The sequence below is a fragment of the Chinchilla lanigera genome, unplaced genomic scaffold (genome assembly GCF_000276665.1).
Source record: "Chinchilla lanigera isolate Chin_1 unplaced genomic scaffold, ChiLan1.0 scaffold00022, whole genome shotgun sequence".
Lineage (NCBI taxonomy): Eukaryota > Metazoa > Chordata > Mammalia > Rodentia > Chinchillidae > Chinchilla > Chinchilla lanigera.
Genome location: NW_004955423.1, coordinates 24,250,150 through 24,266,949, shown reverse-complemented (window position 1 = coordinate 24,266,949; position 16,800 = coordinate 24,250,150). Strand labels below are relative to the sequence as shown.

Below are 16,800 nucleotides of genomic sequence, written 5' to 3'. Positions count from 1 at the left end.
CAAAGCATTCCAGCCAGGGGCAAGGACCACCCGAGGAGTAGCAGTCTTGGCTGATGCTAGAGAATGGTTGATGATCCCGTCCAGCCATGGAGTTGAAGGCAGGCAAGAAGGTGAGCTGGGAGTCCCGGGCGCAGAGCTATGCCAGCTAGGTGTAGCTCTCTTGGCGTACATGCCACACGTGATCGGTGTCTCGGTGTTTTCCCACTCTCAAGACTGTGTCCAGCCTGCGAATGGCTATTCTAACTCTGTGATTCACTCCCTTGGCAGAGCCTCGATTTGGGGGATGAGTAATAGTTGTCTAAGAAAAGCTTGCAGCCTTCTCCATACCCGTACCTCCTCATGGCGCTTATGGTGCTGCACCCCCAGTGCCAAGTCCTGGCTAAACATCTGCTGAGACACACCGTCATAAGCCATGCACACAGGTGTACGCAGACATCAGTTCACAACTGAAGAAGCTTCCGTTGCTTCTGAACGTGGGCGTTTCACAGCTGTGCTGCAAATTTCTAAATATGCCCACTGGTGTGTGTGAATAGATTTCTTTGACCCTTTGCTGTTTTCCCACAGGATTGAAAAAACGTACAAGGAAGGCCTTTGGAATACGGAAGAAAGAGAAGGATACTGACTCTACGTATGTACTCTGCCTCCTCCAACACGCTATTTCCTAAGAGCAGTTGTCACTGTCACTTAAAGATTTCCCTGAATATCAAGTACTCTCTGTGTTCACCTCATTTCTGGGTAACTATGGTTGCTCTGCATAAATCCTGTTGGGTCTGTACTGAAAAGTATAGCTCTTCATCATATTCAGATTGTCAGGATGTGCTATTTTTTACTACCTGATGCCTATACTTTCCAGCAGTCTTAGGAGGCAAAAGTGAGACAGTTACTTTAGGGTAGAGGACTAAAGATATTCATTTCCACTTCTTAGCATTGCTCCTAGGACATCTGAACTGAAGAAAGAGCAGATCACCTGTTTAGGTAAATTAGCCCTCGCTAAAAACAGAGATGTCTACTGGATAATATCCCAAAGCTCTTCCTTGAGATGCCAAGATTTTGTACAAACAGAATTGTAAGTCACCTGGCAGAGTTCACATCAATGACGGACTCTCTGGCCTCAAATAAGAGATCAGTGGCAGAAGGGGGCTTAATTGATCTCATGCAATTGCCTATGGACAAGAGCCCCTCTAAAATGTCAATAGCATTACAGCTTTGTTATAATTCATTCTACTTATTTGATCATTTTGAATTCTCCTTCAGAAATATTTGGTTGGGAGCCTAGCATGGTGGCACAATGCCGGTAATCCCAGCACTCTGGAGGCTGAGGCAGGAGAATGTTAAGCAAGGCGGAGCTTAACCTTCACACTTAGATCAGGAACACAGCTGTTTCTATTCGGTCTCTGCTTGTTGTCTTGGTGTCTGTACTCTACTTGGAAACGAAATACTGGCTGAGTGAGGACTAGATCCACAGGGTCCCGTGCTGGGACTCGTCTTCCCCGTCCACCCTTCCTCCCTGACCTGCTGAATAGAGCCTCATTATGGGCCCCCAAACCCTCCTTGCGGAAGGAATCCTGCCGAGATCAGGGTGAGTTTGAGGCTAGTCTGCACTACACAGTGAGTTCAAGGCCAGCCTGAACTACATAGCAAGACCCTATCTCAAAAAAAAAAAAAAAAAAAAAAAAAAAGGCCTGACAATATTCTCAGGTGCCTTTTTGAGCCAGACAGGTAGCTTCAGTACATGAAGTTAGCAGACCAGGAACTCAAAATTCCAGCTCAAAACCAGTATCAGGAGATGAGCCTCACCCAGATATGGCTGGGTGAAAATGCAGGCCTGGGAGGGTCTGCTGTGTATCAGAATGGAGCCCACTAAACCCCTCCTTTAATTAGGAGCCCTAAACATCAGAAAGCTGTGTAGGCACAGAGCTTTAGCTTTTCATTCTGTGCATTTTTATGAAGCAGAAACCTGATCCCAAGGTACTTGCCACTGCCCTGCATCTCTGTCCTCTGTGAACTCATAATTCATGGGACAAAACACTACACACATTAATCTCTTCCATACAACTGAAGGAGAGCACACATTTGAAATGTTTCCTGTGGTCCTCTATGTTAACACTCAGTACATGGTCCCTGCTACTATTCTTATTATTACTGATATGAACTGATAGTAGTGTGTCCCCTGTGAGAAGGAATTTCATGAGAATGAGAAGGCGAGGAGTGTTCCCGTGTTTAGGATGACTGTGATGCTTAGGACAGGGGGAGCCTTGACCTAGGTTTTCAAGAACAGAGATGTGGATTTCATGCATACGAAATCCAAATTTTCTTGTTGGGGGCCAACAAGACCAAGGTACAGGGAGGTAGGAAAGTTGAGGGGGCATGAGGAGGAGTTGAGGGGTGCAGCGTGACCCTCCCCCCGGGGCTGCAGGAAAAGGTGACATGAGAAGCAAAGTTGAAAGGAAGTGACGTAAGGGCCAGGCAGGCGAACCTTAACACCAGGATGACCTGCCTGAGTTTCCTTCCTTCAGCAGGGGTCACCTTGACACCCTAGAAGTTTTTCAGCCATAGACTGCAATGGATTGGGGAGATGGGAGCTACTTATTTCATCTAGAGGGCACATATTAGAAGTCTTTCTTTGTTATGTTTGTTTGTGATTGTTTTTCCATTTTGTAAATATTTTGTGGAAATTATATTTACTGCGGTCCTAACAATTTTCCTAAAAGATTGAGTTAGAGGGGCTGGGAATTTAGCTCAGTGGCAAAGCGCCTGCCTGGCAAGCGCAAGGTCGTGAGTTCGGTTCCCGGTACCAGAGAAAAACCAAAAAAAAAAAAAAAAAACCAAAAAACAAAGATTGAGTTAGAAACGGTTTTCTACAATTTACAGCATTTCTTAGTAAATGTGACATTTTCTGTGCATTAACCTAGAATACCTGATGTCCCCTGGCTAGTGCTGGAAAACCTGGGCTCTTGTGCTGACTCTGACGATAACAACATGGTCTTAGAAACTATATTTTGCTTTGCTTGGCCTCAGTTTCCTCACCGACAAAAAGTTTACATTCACTGGAACCTACTTTGCCTAAAGGGCCAGGCACTGTACCAACCAGTCTGCTAGCAACATCTGCTGATGCCAGCAGCATGCCGCATGTAGCGTGGGATGCTGTTGCTTACACCCAGCACATCCTAACGGAAGCCAGTCCATCATTTTAGAAAGACAGTGTCAGTAACTGCTCTAGAGATTTCTGGAGTGTGAAAAAAGCTAAAAAATCCATAAACCTCTCTCTAAAGAAAAACAGAAGCCTCTAACTACATGCCTGTAAGTCCAACACTTGGGAGGCTGAGACAGGAGAATTCCTGCAAGTTTGAAACCAGCCTAGACTACATAGCAAGATCTTGTCTCAAAATATAAATAAGTAGATAAATAGATAAATAGATAAATAGATAAATAGATAAATAGATAAATAAATAAATAAATAAATAAATAAGAAAGAAAGAAAGAAAGAAAGAGAGTAGCCTCCCCAGGGCAGGCTGAGTTAATCTACACGCAGCTAAAGCACTGTTTTTCTGTCACCATTTCTAAAGCCATGAAAATAAATAAGTTATTCCTCATGGTCTTGGGCAGATGCCTAGTTTCGCCTTGTGGCCCTCTCAGCAGACATTTACTTGAGGAGTCCTGAGTACCTCTCCTTACCCTCTTACCTCTGAGTGCCCACATCACTTATGTGACAGCAATTTAGCTGTACACTGGCTCCCCCAGCAGCAAGGGTCAAAGAACAAGATGCTTTGTAGAAGTCTTTGTTTTTCATGAAGCCCCTCCTCTCTCACTGGGTCGCACAGCATTTTTGGAAAAGGAGTCATAATCACAAAGAGGTTGGTAAAATGCTCCGGCGGTTGGCTGGCCTTCACCTTCGGTTACTGCAGACAGGATTCTGCAGTCATTGAGACCTGGTTGATGAAAACTGTTTTCAGGGCTGTTGCACAAGGTTTGGGGTTGCTAAGCAACGTGTTAGGGACCCACTTCCGCTGACTGAGCCTCCCTGGAGAAGGCAGGTAAGGACCAGAGCTTCCTGATTTGATCACTGTCACAGAGGCTGATGGAGAGGGGAGGGACAGAGCCCGAGCTGAGCGGCAGTGCTGGGTGACATATTTTGCTGCGCTGATATCCTTTCTAATCCTTGCAGTAATTCAATAAGCCCAGTAGTAATATCTCAGTTGCAGAGATGAGAAATCAGTGCCGAAGAGGCTCAGTACTTGCTGAAGGCCATGCAGAAAATAGCATTTGGAGCCAGATGCACATTCACAAACTAGTGCCTCTGCATTGATCATCTGCAAGTCCAGATGCCATCCCAGCTCTGCATTTCTCTCTTCCTCCCCACCACTTCCTGTCTCCTGCTGTAGGCCCCCACCCTAGGAAGCAGGAATGAATTTCCTTACCCGGTCTGCCTCCTGAAGAACAGTTCCAACCCTACCGAACTCCGAGAGGTGTCACAAGCCACCCCAAGCACTGATTGAAATTGTCTTATCAACAATACTGCTCCCTCTTCAAGCATAATTCTGGTTCTTTGTTATAGCATAACATTTTTCAGACCCCTGCAGAGTGAATTAAAATTGGGAGTTTCCAGCTGACAATGGTAGCCAGTGTAGTTCCCTAAAGTAACGATGAAAATCCCCCTCCTACGTGGCTCTACCACCAAGTGTGAAGAGACATCATAGAAGAGAAAAGAACTTATAGTCAGCTCTGCTTTTGATCACTTAGCATATGTCAGAAAGCATCATAAGTTCGTCATGTCGGTTATCCTGGCCTGCAGGGGCTGGGGAACATGTTCAAGGTAGCAGAGCCATGCAGTGTTGAGGTCCAGACCACCAGATTCATCTTCCTCAAGAGCCACTGACCCCAACTGCTACCTGCTAGTGCTATTGCAGCTCGGTGATTCTGGAACCACACGTTCCACCTGAGGGCATCATCTAGCAGATATCACTTTCTGCTGTGCTTCTACAATTGAAGGAAACACAAATATAAGAATTCGGAAGACGGTACAGAATCTCAAAATAAGTTGAAAACAAACACCAGGAAAGTTCTGATTGTAAGAGACAGCTTAGGAGCACTGATGGAGTGCGGGAATAAGAAAGAAGAAATCGGTTTGTCCCGCCTGTGTTAGTGTTAACAGAGCCAGCTAGACGGGCCAGACTCTTTAGTGTTCAAATATGGAGTATCTTACAGATTACTTGTTTTATGCAGTTCTCCCCGGCCAGGCTTCCTGGGTGGGAGCACGGGGGAGGGCTGGAGGGTGGTGGTTAATGATTCTTTCTGTGATAGTTTCAGCTGTGAAGCAAGAATGATTGATCTTCATAAATGCCATCAATTTCTTTCTGTTACAGAGGTTCCCCCGATCGAGATGGAATTGTAAGTATTTAAATAACCCTTTTAGCGGGTTTGCACTTAACATATGCTATTTCAATTGCTTACAGCCCCATTACTTTTTATTTTTTTCCTCCTGTAGGGAAAAAAAAAAAAAACATATAATAGATTGGGTGGTTTTTCAGACCATCATTGCATGGGACAAAATGTAGTCTTGGTGAAGCAGGTCTTCTTTATTGTGTTCTTCCGCACCCCCTGCCTGGGAGCAGGAGGTAAACTAGGCGTGCAGAGGATGGGTCAGAAGCCAGACAGTGCATGCAGCGGCTGCTGGCATCGCTGTTGTTCCGTCTCCAATCTAAGGCTGTAAAACGCTCATTACGTGAGAATGTTTTCCTCCAACTGAGGCTGCAGTCATAAAGGAGCCAGGAGCTAATAAAATTGAAAGAGCTTTTCCCCTTGCGTAGCTGGGCTGCAGATACATTTTCTATATTAAATTCAAAAATAGGGAATGGTCTTAAAACCATTTATGCCTGAATTTACAGCCCAAAGGAGGGAAATATGTCCATTGGGCTTGGATTTAACAGGAGCTCTGAGTCCCTCCTGGCTGTCAGATTGCCTGCTTTTTGAAGACGTCTGTGGTATACGGGCCTATGGGATTCTGCCCCCAACTTCCAGAGCGGCTTCCTTCCCATCTAAATCAGAAGCCTATTCACAGGGCTTAAAGGAACAGCTGTTACTGGAGGAAAAGAAATGAACTCATATTAGCCTGTCTGGGCAGGCGTGGGAACTAAAACCTGGTGATTAAAAATATTTATTCTTCAAAAAACTCACCCTTTATAGTAGTATCCCTACATTGGGGGCGGGGTGCTACCAAAGCTGTAGCAGGAGGTTCCCCCACACCGGAGTCAGGTCCTTAGGCAGCCGCCCGCGGTTCTCCCTGCGAAGTGTTGCGGAGTAGACTGAAATTGCCCGGACGGTGGGTAACACTATAATCAAGGCTCTATTCAGCAGGGGAAAAAAAAGACCCAGAAGACCCAGCTTCTCCTCCGCTCTTGCTTCTGGCTCAGAGCCCTCTCCTTAACTCTGTCTCAGGTACTCTCTGCCTCCGTGTCTGCTCCCGCCGCCGGCGCCCCGGTCCTCCCGTCCCCCGTCCCCGCCTCTGCGAGGCCCGCGGGCTCCTCAGTGTCCCTCCTGGCCACGCCGGGCCGGACCAGACCCCTGGCTGTGCCCCATCCGTGTCTCCCCATGCCCTTCCTCCACGCCCCGCTCCCCGCTGCTCGTTGTCTCTGAGGCCCCATCGCTACCTCTGTCTTCTGCTTTTGGGGGACCCGTTTAAACCTCTGGTGGACACTCGCCTTGACCCCTGATGTGGCAGCTGGCAGGGACAGGTGACCAGGGACCCTCCGGGGACTCATCCTCCTGAGGCCACGGCTTCCAGCCGGTCCCCTGTGCGCTCCCTCCCGACAGCGCTCCCAACCTCCCGGAGCTGCTCCTCGGCAGCTGCCGCCTCTGTGCTCCCTAATGAGAAACACCCTTAGAGTCCTGGTTCTGGTCAGTGGAAGAGAAGAGTGATTAATTTCGGTTTCTCAGGACAGAAAGCAGAACTGTTTGGAAAGCTGCCTTGGAAATGGTTGCATTTTCTCAGAAAGAGGGTAGATGGCCTCACTGGTAATTAGAAACGGTGACTTAGCTTGAAAACGTTGTTTTACCCCCAAACCTGGTCGTGGCAGTTTGAAACCCAGCACAGTCTGGCTAGATCCAAGTTTCTGGTTTTATTCAGTCCTTAGAAATCACAACCTGATTGTCTCTCAAACTCAACACTGATTCCTGGCAACCTATCTGCTGCGTGGTCCCTTTTGTATGGCTGAGGTAGCGTCAAGGACTGCAGGTCGGATGTCTGAAGTTGCAGTTTCATGCATGTGATTCTGCAAAGCGCGGACAGTGTAGACCCGACTAGTGCCCACACAGTGGGCATGAAAGCTCTCGCGAGGTGTGGCTAACTTAATTTCACTTTCTTGGGGCTGGGAATATAGCTCAGTGGCATAAGCACCTGCCTGGCAAGTGCAAGGTCCTGAATTCGATCCCCGTTACCGGAAAAAAAAAAAAAAAAAAAAATTTCACTTTCTCAAAATCCTTGCAGCCCACCTCTGAGGGTGTTGTGTTCAGTCACCGGGGGCTTCCTGGTAGGGCTGCTTGTGCAGGTCTTGCTGTCTACCCCTGATGTACCCATGGCTGGCAGAACTGTCCATCCCCACGTCAGGACTTCAGGCAGCAGGCTGTAGCTCACACTTTAACCCAGGGCAAACTCGGATTTGCCCAACGTACACTGGAACTTTCTCCTAAGCCATTCTGATTTCCCTCCGCAAATGAACAGAAGTTTGGGCGTCCCAGCTCTCACTGTGAGGGCCTCTTATCTGCTCCTCCTGGACAGGCCAGCAGGGAAGACACAGATTTGGGGCTGTCAGCTGGGTGTGCTCTAGGCATCAGGGACCCTCCCCCCGAGGAAAGCTTGGATGGGGAAAGCAAGGCGGAGCTTAACCTTCACACTTAGATCAGGAGCTCAGCTGTTTCTATTCGGTCTCTGCTTGTTGTCTTGGTGTCTGTTCTCTACTTGTAAACGAAATACTGGCTGAGTGAGGACTAGATCCACAGGGTCCCGTGCTGGGACCCATCTTCCCCCTCCACCCTTCCTCCCTGGCCTGCTGAATAGAGCCTCGTTATGGGCCCCCAAACCCTCCTTGCGGAAGGAATCCTGCCGAGATCGGTAGGCCGTACAATTTGGCCTAGAAATTGTTTCTTCTATGGTATGTTTGCTGACTCCATGTGATTCTTTATATGTGTCTTGAAGAACAAACAGATCCTTTAACAACTTTTTTCTACATGAAAACAATCAATTCCAGCAGCCCAGCCCACATGAGCCACCCTACAGTAACAAAGCAGAGTGTGCGCGTGAAGGAGCAAAAAAAGTTTCGGTAAGGAAACAGATTTCAGTTTAAAATTTCCAAGGGGTTGTAGAGACAGTGAGTAAAATCCCAGTCTGGAATTTGGAAAACACCGTAGCTTTTATTATTCACCCTCCTTATAAGAGGAGTCTTTCTTAGGGATTTCCAAATTATTTCTTGAGTACCAGGGGCTGACTTTTAAATCAATCATAAACATCTATGTACTGTCATCCAAATATTCTTTTAAACACTGATCAGGCATTTAAAAAAGAAGAACTCTTGTTTTGTTCGTCTTGGACAAAAAACAAAGATTCAAATTTTAAAAAGAATCTGCTGTTATAAAGAAGGCTTCGGCTATCATGTAAACATTGAGTAGCGTCATTGGCTAGGATAAGCGCTCTGTCAGTCATCTCAAGAATTTGCCAGGACCTTAGTCTGTGGAAACTGTGTTCTTGACCAAGGGATGGAGAATCAGGGAAGCAGCACCTGGGCCTGGCTGTACCTACAGCTGCGTTACCCAACGTGGGAGCCAATATGACTAGTTAAAATTCAGTCCTGGCCACACTTACCACCTTTTAAGTATCCCTTAGTCACTCATCCCTAGTGGCTACCATATTGGATAGCACGTCATTGGAACAGTTCCATCTTCTCAGTTCCCATGGACAGTACTATTCTACAGCATCATTCACAAAATGATTTCAGGCTACCGTGGTAAAGATACTGTTTGGGCAATATATCAGGTGTCTTTAACACTTCCCACCCTAGGGCTCCTACGAAGCCATGAGCTGAACTCGGAAAAGAGTGGCCATTTACAGTGGAAACTGAGAACTTGGATGAATGTGTAATTGGACACCATTGTTACTACATTTGTCAGTTTAGCTCATCATATTATCTGAGAATAGATAATATACAATTTAAGACTAACCAAATAAAATACCCATTAAAAAATAACATTACCCATGAGCCTCAGTTATCTTTAAATTACAGTCAGGTATCCAATGGGTAAAGGTTCCTTAGGCTAGGCATAGAATTATAGAAAGTACAGAAATAGGAGAAGTAAAAGAATGTACTACTCCAATTTCAAGAGAAAAAAGATCACTGCTTCACACATGCGTGAACGACTCACGTTGCTTTCATCATCAGGCCTAGCTGTTCAAAGACCCCCCAGCCCCCACAGTGTTCCGCCCGCTTTCTCTTCGAAGTTTTTACCTTCAGTGTACTGCAACTGAAGATGTGCCTTGCTCGGAGTGTGAACGAAATAATTTTTCCTTGGGATTTAACAAGAATAATTCCCTAGGCTAAGCCTAGCTCTAACAGTTTCCCCTTGTGAAACCAAAGATGTTTGTAAGAGTACACAAATGAACGAGGCCAAACTGCCAATTTTGCTAAGAAAACCAAATGTTTGTGTGTGTATGTGTGTGTGTGCGCGTGTGTGTGTGTGCTGCACATCTCCTAAAAAGAATGTATTGTTATGACTTATTGTTTGTGCTTAGTATTTGTAAAATGTTTCTCTCTTAAAAGAAAAATTTTATATAGGTTTTGCTTTTCCTTTATCTCAACCTTCTATTAGTTTCCATAGAAATGAAAATTTTCACTCAGCCCAAATGTAAAAATTCAGGAATTTCTTTATATACAGTGTTAGATATATACTAAAGATTGTATGGATATTCACATACATACACATAGACATGCACATATATAATTTGTTCAGCTAAATATATAGACTACCTTATTTATAAAGGGCTTTAATGATATTATCATGGAAACAAGCTGTAGAACTTTGAAATTTTTGCATTCAGCAATTCAATTTAGTTTTTAGATGGCAGTGCTTTGAATTAAGCAATTATTCGAAAATGAAAAGCGTAATGATAGCAGTACTGTGCTGATCACAAAATTCATAAATTTACTCCTCTGGAATCAGCTTAATTTCCTTGCTTCCTGATTGTTATAAATTAAATTTTATATTGAGCTGTATTACACATGCTTCCTATGAAGGAGTCAGTGCAGTTTGCAATGAAATCATACACAAAAAGGTCAATAAAGGAGGAATTTAAAAAGAGAACAAACATGACAAAAAATACGAAAGATGCCTATTTCCAGGGAAAAGAAGACTTTTTATTATTACATGATCTATTATTAAACAGATTATGTTCTCAACAGTAGCTTCATAAAATGAATATGTGCAGAGTTGATGTGGTAGTTTTTTAAAAGTATCTGTGAATAAAGTAGAAAGAATATCCCTGAAACATCAGTTTGAAGCAGTAACTCTATGGTGATCAAAGTGAGTAGCTGGGGGTTACATAACATTTGACTGCAGCAGAGCAAACAGGGAGAGAAGCACAGGCCTGTGCTTACGTCTCTGGGGTGCAGGCGTCTCTGGACACATGAGTGGGTTTTCCACATTTGTAACTTGCATGCAGAGGCATCATAGAAAGAGAGGGGCCGTCCATGTACTCACCACCCCTTGTGCGCTGTCGCCTTGCTAGCCCCCTGCCAGCTCTTTGCATGCCCAGGTAACATTGAGGAAGTCTTAGCTAAAGAGCCTCTTGCAAAAGCTCCCTCCCCACCTTTTTGTCAAGTTGAGTGTTAGCCACTTACACCGAAGTTCAGGGGGCCTCTGTTCATGATTGCAGAATCAGAAGTCCTGTCCTCAAGCCTGGCACACCAGCACTCAATCTGTGTTGTCCTGGGGTTCGCTGTGTGGCGGCATGCATCAGTCTGTGTAGTCCGTGTGAGGGTGCCACAGGATGGACTCTCCATGGCCAACGCGATTTATGTTTCTGTCCTTTGTTCATGAAAAATAGGAAATCATAGCAATTTTCATGTGGGTGTTCTTTGTTCACTTGTTCGTGGTCATATGTCATGATTATAGTGTAAGATAAATTTCTTCTCTGGAAAATCTTTAAATAAAACCGTAAGATAATCAAGAGCCAAAGTAAAACTTGAAGGTAATCAAAAGATAGAATAACGCCAATTTCTAATCTACTCACAAAGGCATGGGCTCAGGGAGGCAAGGGACACATGGGCAAGGGAAACCCACCGTGAATCCTTCCACTCTATTTTAATAACTTGATGAGAAACTGCCAGTTGGAAGGAATATCAACAATAGTTGTAATAATGAGACAGTGAATAAACTAATGTAAAGATGACTTCGTTGTATTTTATCTGGTGGGTAGAAAAAAAATTGAGTCAGTGTTTGAAATGCTAAAAGATTAGTTAATAGCTTGGGGGAACAGTCTTTGGATATACTGGAATTAGTTGTATCTGAGAGCAACAAAGAAGTCAAGATGTTTCCATTTAATATATACATACAGAGATAGAGATAGAGACGGAGATAGAGACAGATGTGGTTATGTCCCCTGAAGGTATAGAGGATTAAATTATTATGCAGGTGTTGTTAATTCCTACATAATTAAATAAAGCTTGATCCTCTGGTCCTCAATAGCTCTCTGCCTAGGTACCCTACAGGCTTCGAGAAGGGAGTGTGTACGTTTTTAATTCAGCATCATACAGCAGGACATTCCATTTATTACCCCAGTGTGGTTTCATACTAGGCTGTTCCCATTTGTCATTCCAGTGCTGGATTTTGTTAGCTCTTGTTAAATACAGATAAGACTTCAGTGGCTTTTGTTCTGTTATTTGTTTTGTTTTCATTTAAATATTTCTGTCCTGAATTTATTCTGAAATTTATTACAGAAGAAAAGCAATGGCGCACCAAATGGATTTTACGCAGAAATCGATTGGGAAAGATATGTGAGTATCAAAACGTTGTCCCCTTTATCAAGTACTGGATAACTTAGAAATGAATCGAGGTACTGAGATTTATCGTAAGACAAACAGAAAAGTGAACTCCATGAGAGACTTTCCATCTTTTAGGAAGTGTGGGAGATTGGGAACACTAGAGTAGTCAGACCTAGGTTGAAGACCTCCCTGCCCATGTATTAGCTCTATGCAGCTTTAGAATAGTTCTTTGCTGAAGCTTTATAGTAGTTACTTCCCAACAAAAGTGGAATTGGTACAGTAGTTTATATTATTGTGGCAAGGACCCAGTGAGCTCACTGTTCTCAGAACAGGTCAGAGCATACCTGGCCCAGGCTGCGCTCAAACATGCTTTTTCTAATAATAACAACTCTGGGTGTTGCTGCCCAGGTTCTGTTTCTAAGCAGCTGGGAGAGTGGAGGTAAGTCCACTAACCACGGAGCCTTCGTTCTGTACCGACCACGACAGCTTCATGGTACCGACTTTTCCCAGGTCAAAAAGTCACATGGAGCTTCCCAGGGAGAGCAAGACCTATACGGTCCTAGTAATTCCCCGCAAAGCTGACTCCCATCACCACCACACACTCACCAACCACAACAGCTCCTCCCGCTGGACCCAGCCATGATCGCTCAAGGGTTGTCTGTCATAATGAGCAAGGCAAAGGTTTCTGCCTGGAAGGTTGCATCTGCTCCGTGTTAAATACTCAAATTCAGGACCCCACAGAACGCTTTTGCTCTTAGCCTTTAGTTAACTGTCCTGGCCCAACACTCTCTTTCACAAAAAAAATTAAAGCTTTGGCATAGTTGTTAGTAAGACTTTTGTTTTTGTAATAATTGATATCACTTATTGCATATTCAATGTCAGTTATAATAGTATATGCTACTAAATCCTTTCCTCCTGAAAAGAAAAACCCTACATTAAGCGTCCTGTGTGGAAAATGAGGCTGAGAGGGGTGAAACTCTTCATGTTTGCCAGCTCTGCAGTTCACACACGTCGCTCTGCCAATGCACTACCTGTCTTCTCACAGGCCCATCTCCCAAGACCGAGGTCCTTGTGATATTTTGAGCACTTCACTCCCCTAGAATGTTTACTAGCCCCCAATTTAACTTAAGATTATTCACATAATCTGAATGTGTAAGAGAAGGTCCTAGATAGGAAGAGGGATTTCTTTTCTCAAAATCAATTCTTCTTTACCTAGAAAGATTTTGTTGTATTTTACAGGATTCTATAAAACACAAGAACAGTAAACTCTAAGCCAAAAGGAAGAATGATCATTAAATATCAAATTGTTCGTCCAATGCTACAGATAGCTTCCCATCTACCATAAAAACCCTAAACTCTAGTGCTACCCCTTGTCATGACGTGTTTAAATGAAGCATAACTTCCTTCAAATTGGTTTAGCCTTCAAACAAGGTCATGTGGAGATTCTTGTACTTATGCAGTAAATACTAATTTTTCTAAGTAATAAGAAGAATTTGATTCTTGACACCTTCCTCATGCTGGTAAGAAAGTCTCAGGAAGAATGTGAGCTTTTAAGCAAAGGCCTAAACATAAGAAGGGGTGAGCCAGCTGTGCATTTGAGGGAAGGGAGGTCCATGCAGGCAGGATGGCATTCATGACGACCCTGCGTGAGACAGTGCTGCAATATTCAAATGGTAAAAGTTCATCACGGGACCCAAGCATGGTGGCGCAGTCCTGTAATGCTGGCATTCTCAGAGGCTGAGGCAAGAGGATCTCAAGTTCAAGCCCAGCCTGAGCAACTCAGAGAGTCACCATCTCAAAATAGGAATTTTTTTTAAACTGGGGATGTAGCTCAGCGCTAGTTCAATCCCCAGTATTGCAGGGTGAGGGAGGGAGGGGAGAGGAAGGGAAGCAGAAGTTCACAATGAGAATGTACAGCTCAAGGAAAATCAAGGAAAAAATCATTCCCTTGAGCACAAAGAGAAGGGGAGGATCCTGGTGGGCTCCCCAGGTGCTGGGCTTTATTCTCCACAACAGGTTTTTGGCAGGGAAATGACCTCAGAACACTTGTATTTAAAAGAAAAAAAAAAGAGTAATTCTGAGTCCTCCAGAAGCAAGACAACAGAGATCACAATAAATGGTCCAAACCTGGTAGCTTTCCGACACAGGAAAACACCATGATCTCATTTAAATGCAGATTCTGTTCTAAAACTCAATTAGAGAGAAACAGAAGGGTAGTTACCAGGGCAGCAGCAGGTCACAGGGTATACACTCACAGAGAAGTGGGGCAAATGCGCCTGGATATCACTTGTGTGCCTCGCAGGCTATCGTAAATGGTGTTGCATCGAATACTGAGAACTTGCTAAAAGAGTAGATTTTAGATGCCACATGCATGCACGCGCATACACACACTCAAAAGGTAACTGAAAGGATGGAGTGTGAATTGGACTGTAGTAATTCAGTCTCTGTCTGTACCTCAAAATATCAAGTACTCCTTAAATGGATGCAATAAAAAATAATTTTAAAAACTGATGGCCTAAGCCAGGCATGGTGGGGCATGCCTGTTATCCCAGCACTCAGGAGGCTGAGGCAGGCCAAGAGTTCAAGGCCAGCCTGGGTTACCCAGTGACTTCAAATTCAGCCTGAACTGCATGATGAGACCTTGTCTCAAAAAGACAAAAAAAAAAAAATCTGCTTTTTCCATGGGATCTAAAGCCTGTTCTTTCTCCATGGTCAGGCCATTGTCATTGTCCTAGTGACTGTGATACTTCCCTCGGCCCCATCCTCTCTCTGCCAGGCCTACAAACTGAACCTGGGCAGGGCCACCTCCTGAGGCCCGTCTCTCTCTCTCCTGGGGCCTGCAAGGCCTTGTCTCAGGGGGTGCTGTGCTGGGGCGCAGTCCCAGTCTGCTGTGTGACCCTGTGTGACCCTGTGTGACCCTGAGAAATGGCCCTGACTTCCCCCGGGTTCTCCCTAGGTGATGGGGATAACGTTTGCTGCGGAAGGCTGGTCTGTCCTCTGGCGAGACAGGGTGTGAGCCCCAGCTCTCACCCCACAGCGGGGACTCGGATGTGAGCTAGGAAGCCCAATCCCCAAGCGGCCTTTTCTATTCCTGCCTTTTTCTTAAAAGTACGAGATGTCTGTTATCAGGGCCGGAGCGGCTGGAAGGACCCGCAGTTTCCAAGGCCCAGAGGGTACACACCTGGGATTCTGCTGGAAGCGTCCCTCTCCCTGTCCCCTGTGCCTCTGAGTCCACTGTTGTGATCCTTGCTCCCGTGTCCTCACCGTGTCTCTGGGTCAGACCTCCTAGCTGGAGACCACAAGCCTGCCTGGCCGAGCCGCCACCCAGGGTCAGGCGGCCTGGCCTCCCCAGCTCAGCTGCTTTTTCTTTTTTACCACTTCGGTGCCTGCTGCAGGCCCTTCTGACTCTGCCCTCTCCAGGCAGTGGGGAAAGCTTCCTGTGGAGACCTTCTGGGACTCTTCAAAGGTCACTAAGTTCCTCTTCCTGTCAACACCTGTGGGCTGTTTTGCTGTCTGTGGGTGTTGTGTTTCGTTCACTGTGCTAGTTAGTGATTGAGCCCCCACAGCGCTCTAATACTGAGCTACATCCTCAACCCTTTCTAAATATTGTCTTATTTTGAGATAAAGTTTCACCTAGGTCTCACCCACATGGGACTCAAGCTTGCCATCCTCCTGCCTCAGCCTTCCTAAGTGCAGGGGATACAGGCTTGATGTTTTGTGTTGTGTTGTTTTTTGTTTTGATTTTTGCCTACTCAAATATACTTCAGTTTCCCCAAAGAAAAAATAATTTGCATTTTGATCCCTGCATTGCTGGGCACAGTTCCTGGCTTATAGGAAATGGCAAAATAAACTCTCTGCGTAAAACTTCTCAATGACAACTAATTCCTCCCTTCTTTTCAGAGCAGAAGGGTTCTCTGCATTTCTTTGGGTAACTATCTAAAGATGCACTGCCCAAAAGTTGAAGGCTTAGCCCACAAAAAGGAGAGACTTGTTTACATCCTCAAATAGATGATGCTAGAAAGAAAACAAAATAATTCCTCCATCACTCTGGGATAATGTCCTTGTTGTGTGCGCTTGTGTTTTGTAGAACTCGCCCGAGCTAGATGAAGAAGGCTACAGCATCAGACCCGAGGAACCCGGCTATATCCTTTCTTTATTTGCTTTAGTTTTCATTTTAATTTTCTCTCAGAAAACAGGAAGTGAAATTCAGATTTTAGGAAGGTGATACAGTCACCTAAGCTACTCTTCCTAACGTTAGAGACGGATAGGTAGCAGGGGAGCTGGCTGAGTGCTATAAGGCAGGTGTTTTGCCCTCATCTATTCATAGAGGGAAAAGAGAGAGTCAGAGAGAAAACCTACCAAAGACCAGCTGTGCAGATTGGGGATATTGGGCTGTCTGTAAAACCCGGCAGGGCAGCATCATTTCCAGTCACTGAGAAATAGCTGCCCCCTGCTGTCCCTCCAGGTGGTCACTGGGCAGGGCCTGTCTCTCCCTAAAGCGAATGAAACTCAGGTCACAGGTGGTACGCAACCGTCCTCTTCTGAGGATGACCGTGCTCCACGTGTGCCGGGCAGCAAAGATGTAGGCTGTGAATCATGACTCCTTCAGGGTCACTGTCTTTGATCTTGTTCGGAGGACAGGTGAAGAAATCCTAGCCTCAACCAAAAAAAAAAAGAAGCGGGGCTGGGGATTTAGCTCACCGGCAAAGCGCCTGCCTGGCAAGCGCAAGGTCGTGAGTTCGGTTCCCGGTACCGGAGAAAAACCAAAAAAAAA

General features: G+C 45.2%; 1 protein-coding gene across 5 annotated transcripts in view; it reads left to right on the top strand.

Annotated features, from left to right (window-relative positions):
- The window catches only part of Sgip1 (SH3-domain GRB2-like (endophilin) interacting protein 1), a 197,766-nt gene that overhangs the window by 86,217 nt on the left and 94,749 nt on the right, over positions 1-16,800 (top strand). For 3 of the 5 annotated variants that reach the window (XM_013514518.1, XM_013514517.1, XM_013514516.1), the window contains 5 exons: positions 565-628; positions 5,364-5,388; positions 6,352-6,435; positions 11,982-12,038; positions 16,114-16,168. In XM_013514518.1, coding sequence (XP_013369972.1) covers positions 565-628; positions 5,364-5,388; positions 6,352-6,435; positions 11,982-12,038; positions 16,114-16,168 — 285 coding nt within the window. Of the gene's footprint in view, positions 1-564; positions 629-5,363; positions 5,389-6,351; positions 6,436-8,243; positions 8,316-11,981; positions 12,039-16,113; positions 16,169-16,800 lie in introns of all 5 variants that reach the window. The other 2 variants (XM_013514520.1, XM_013514519.1) reach the window with 2 other exon arrangements.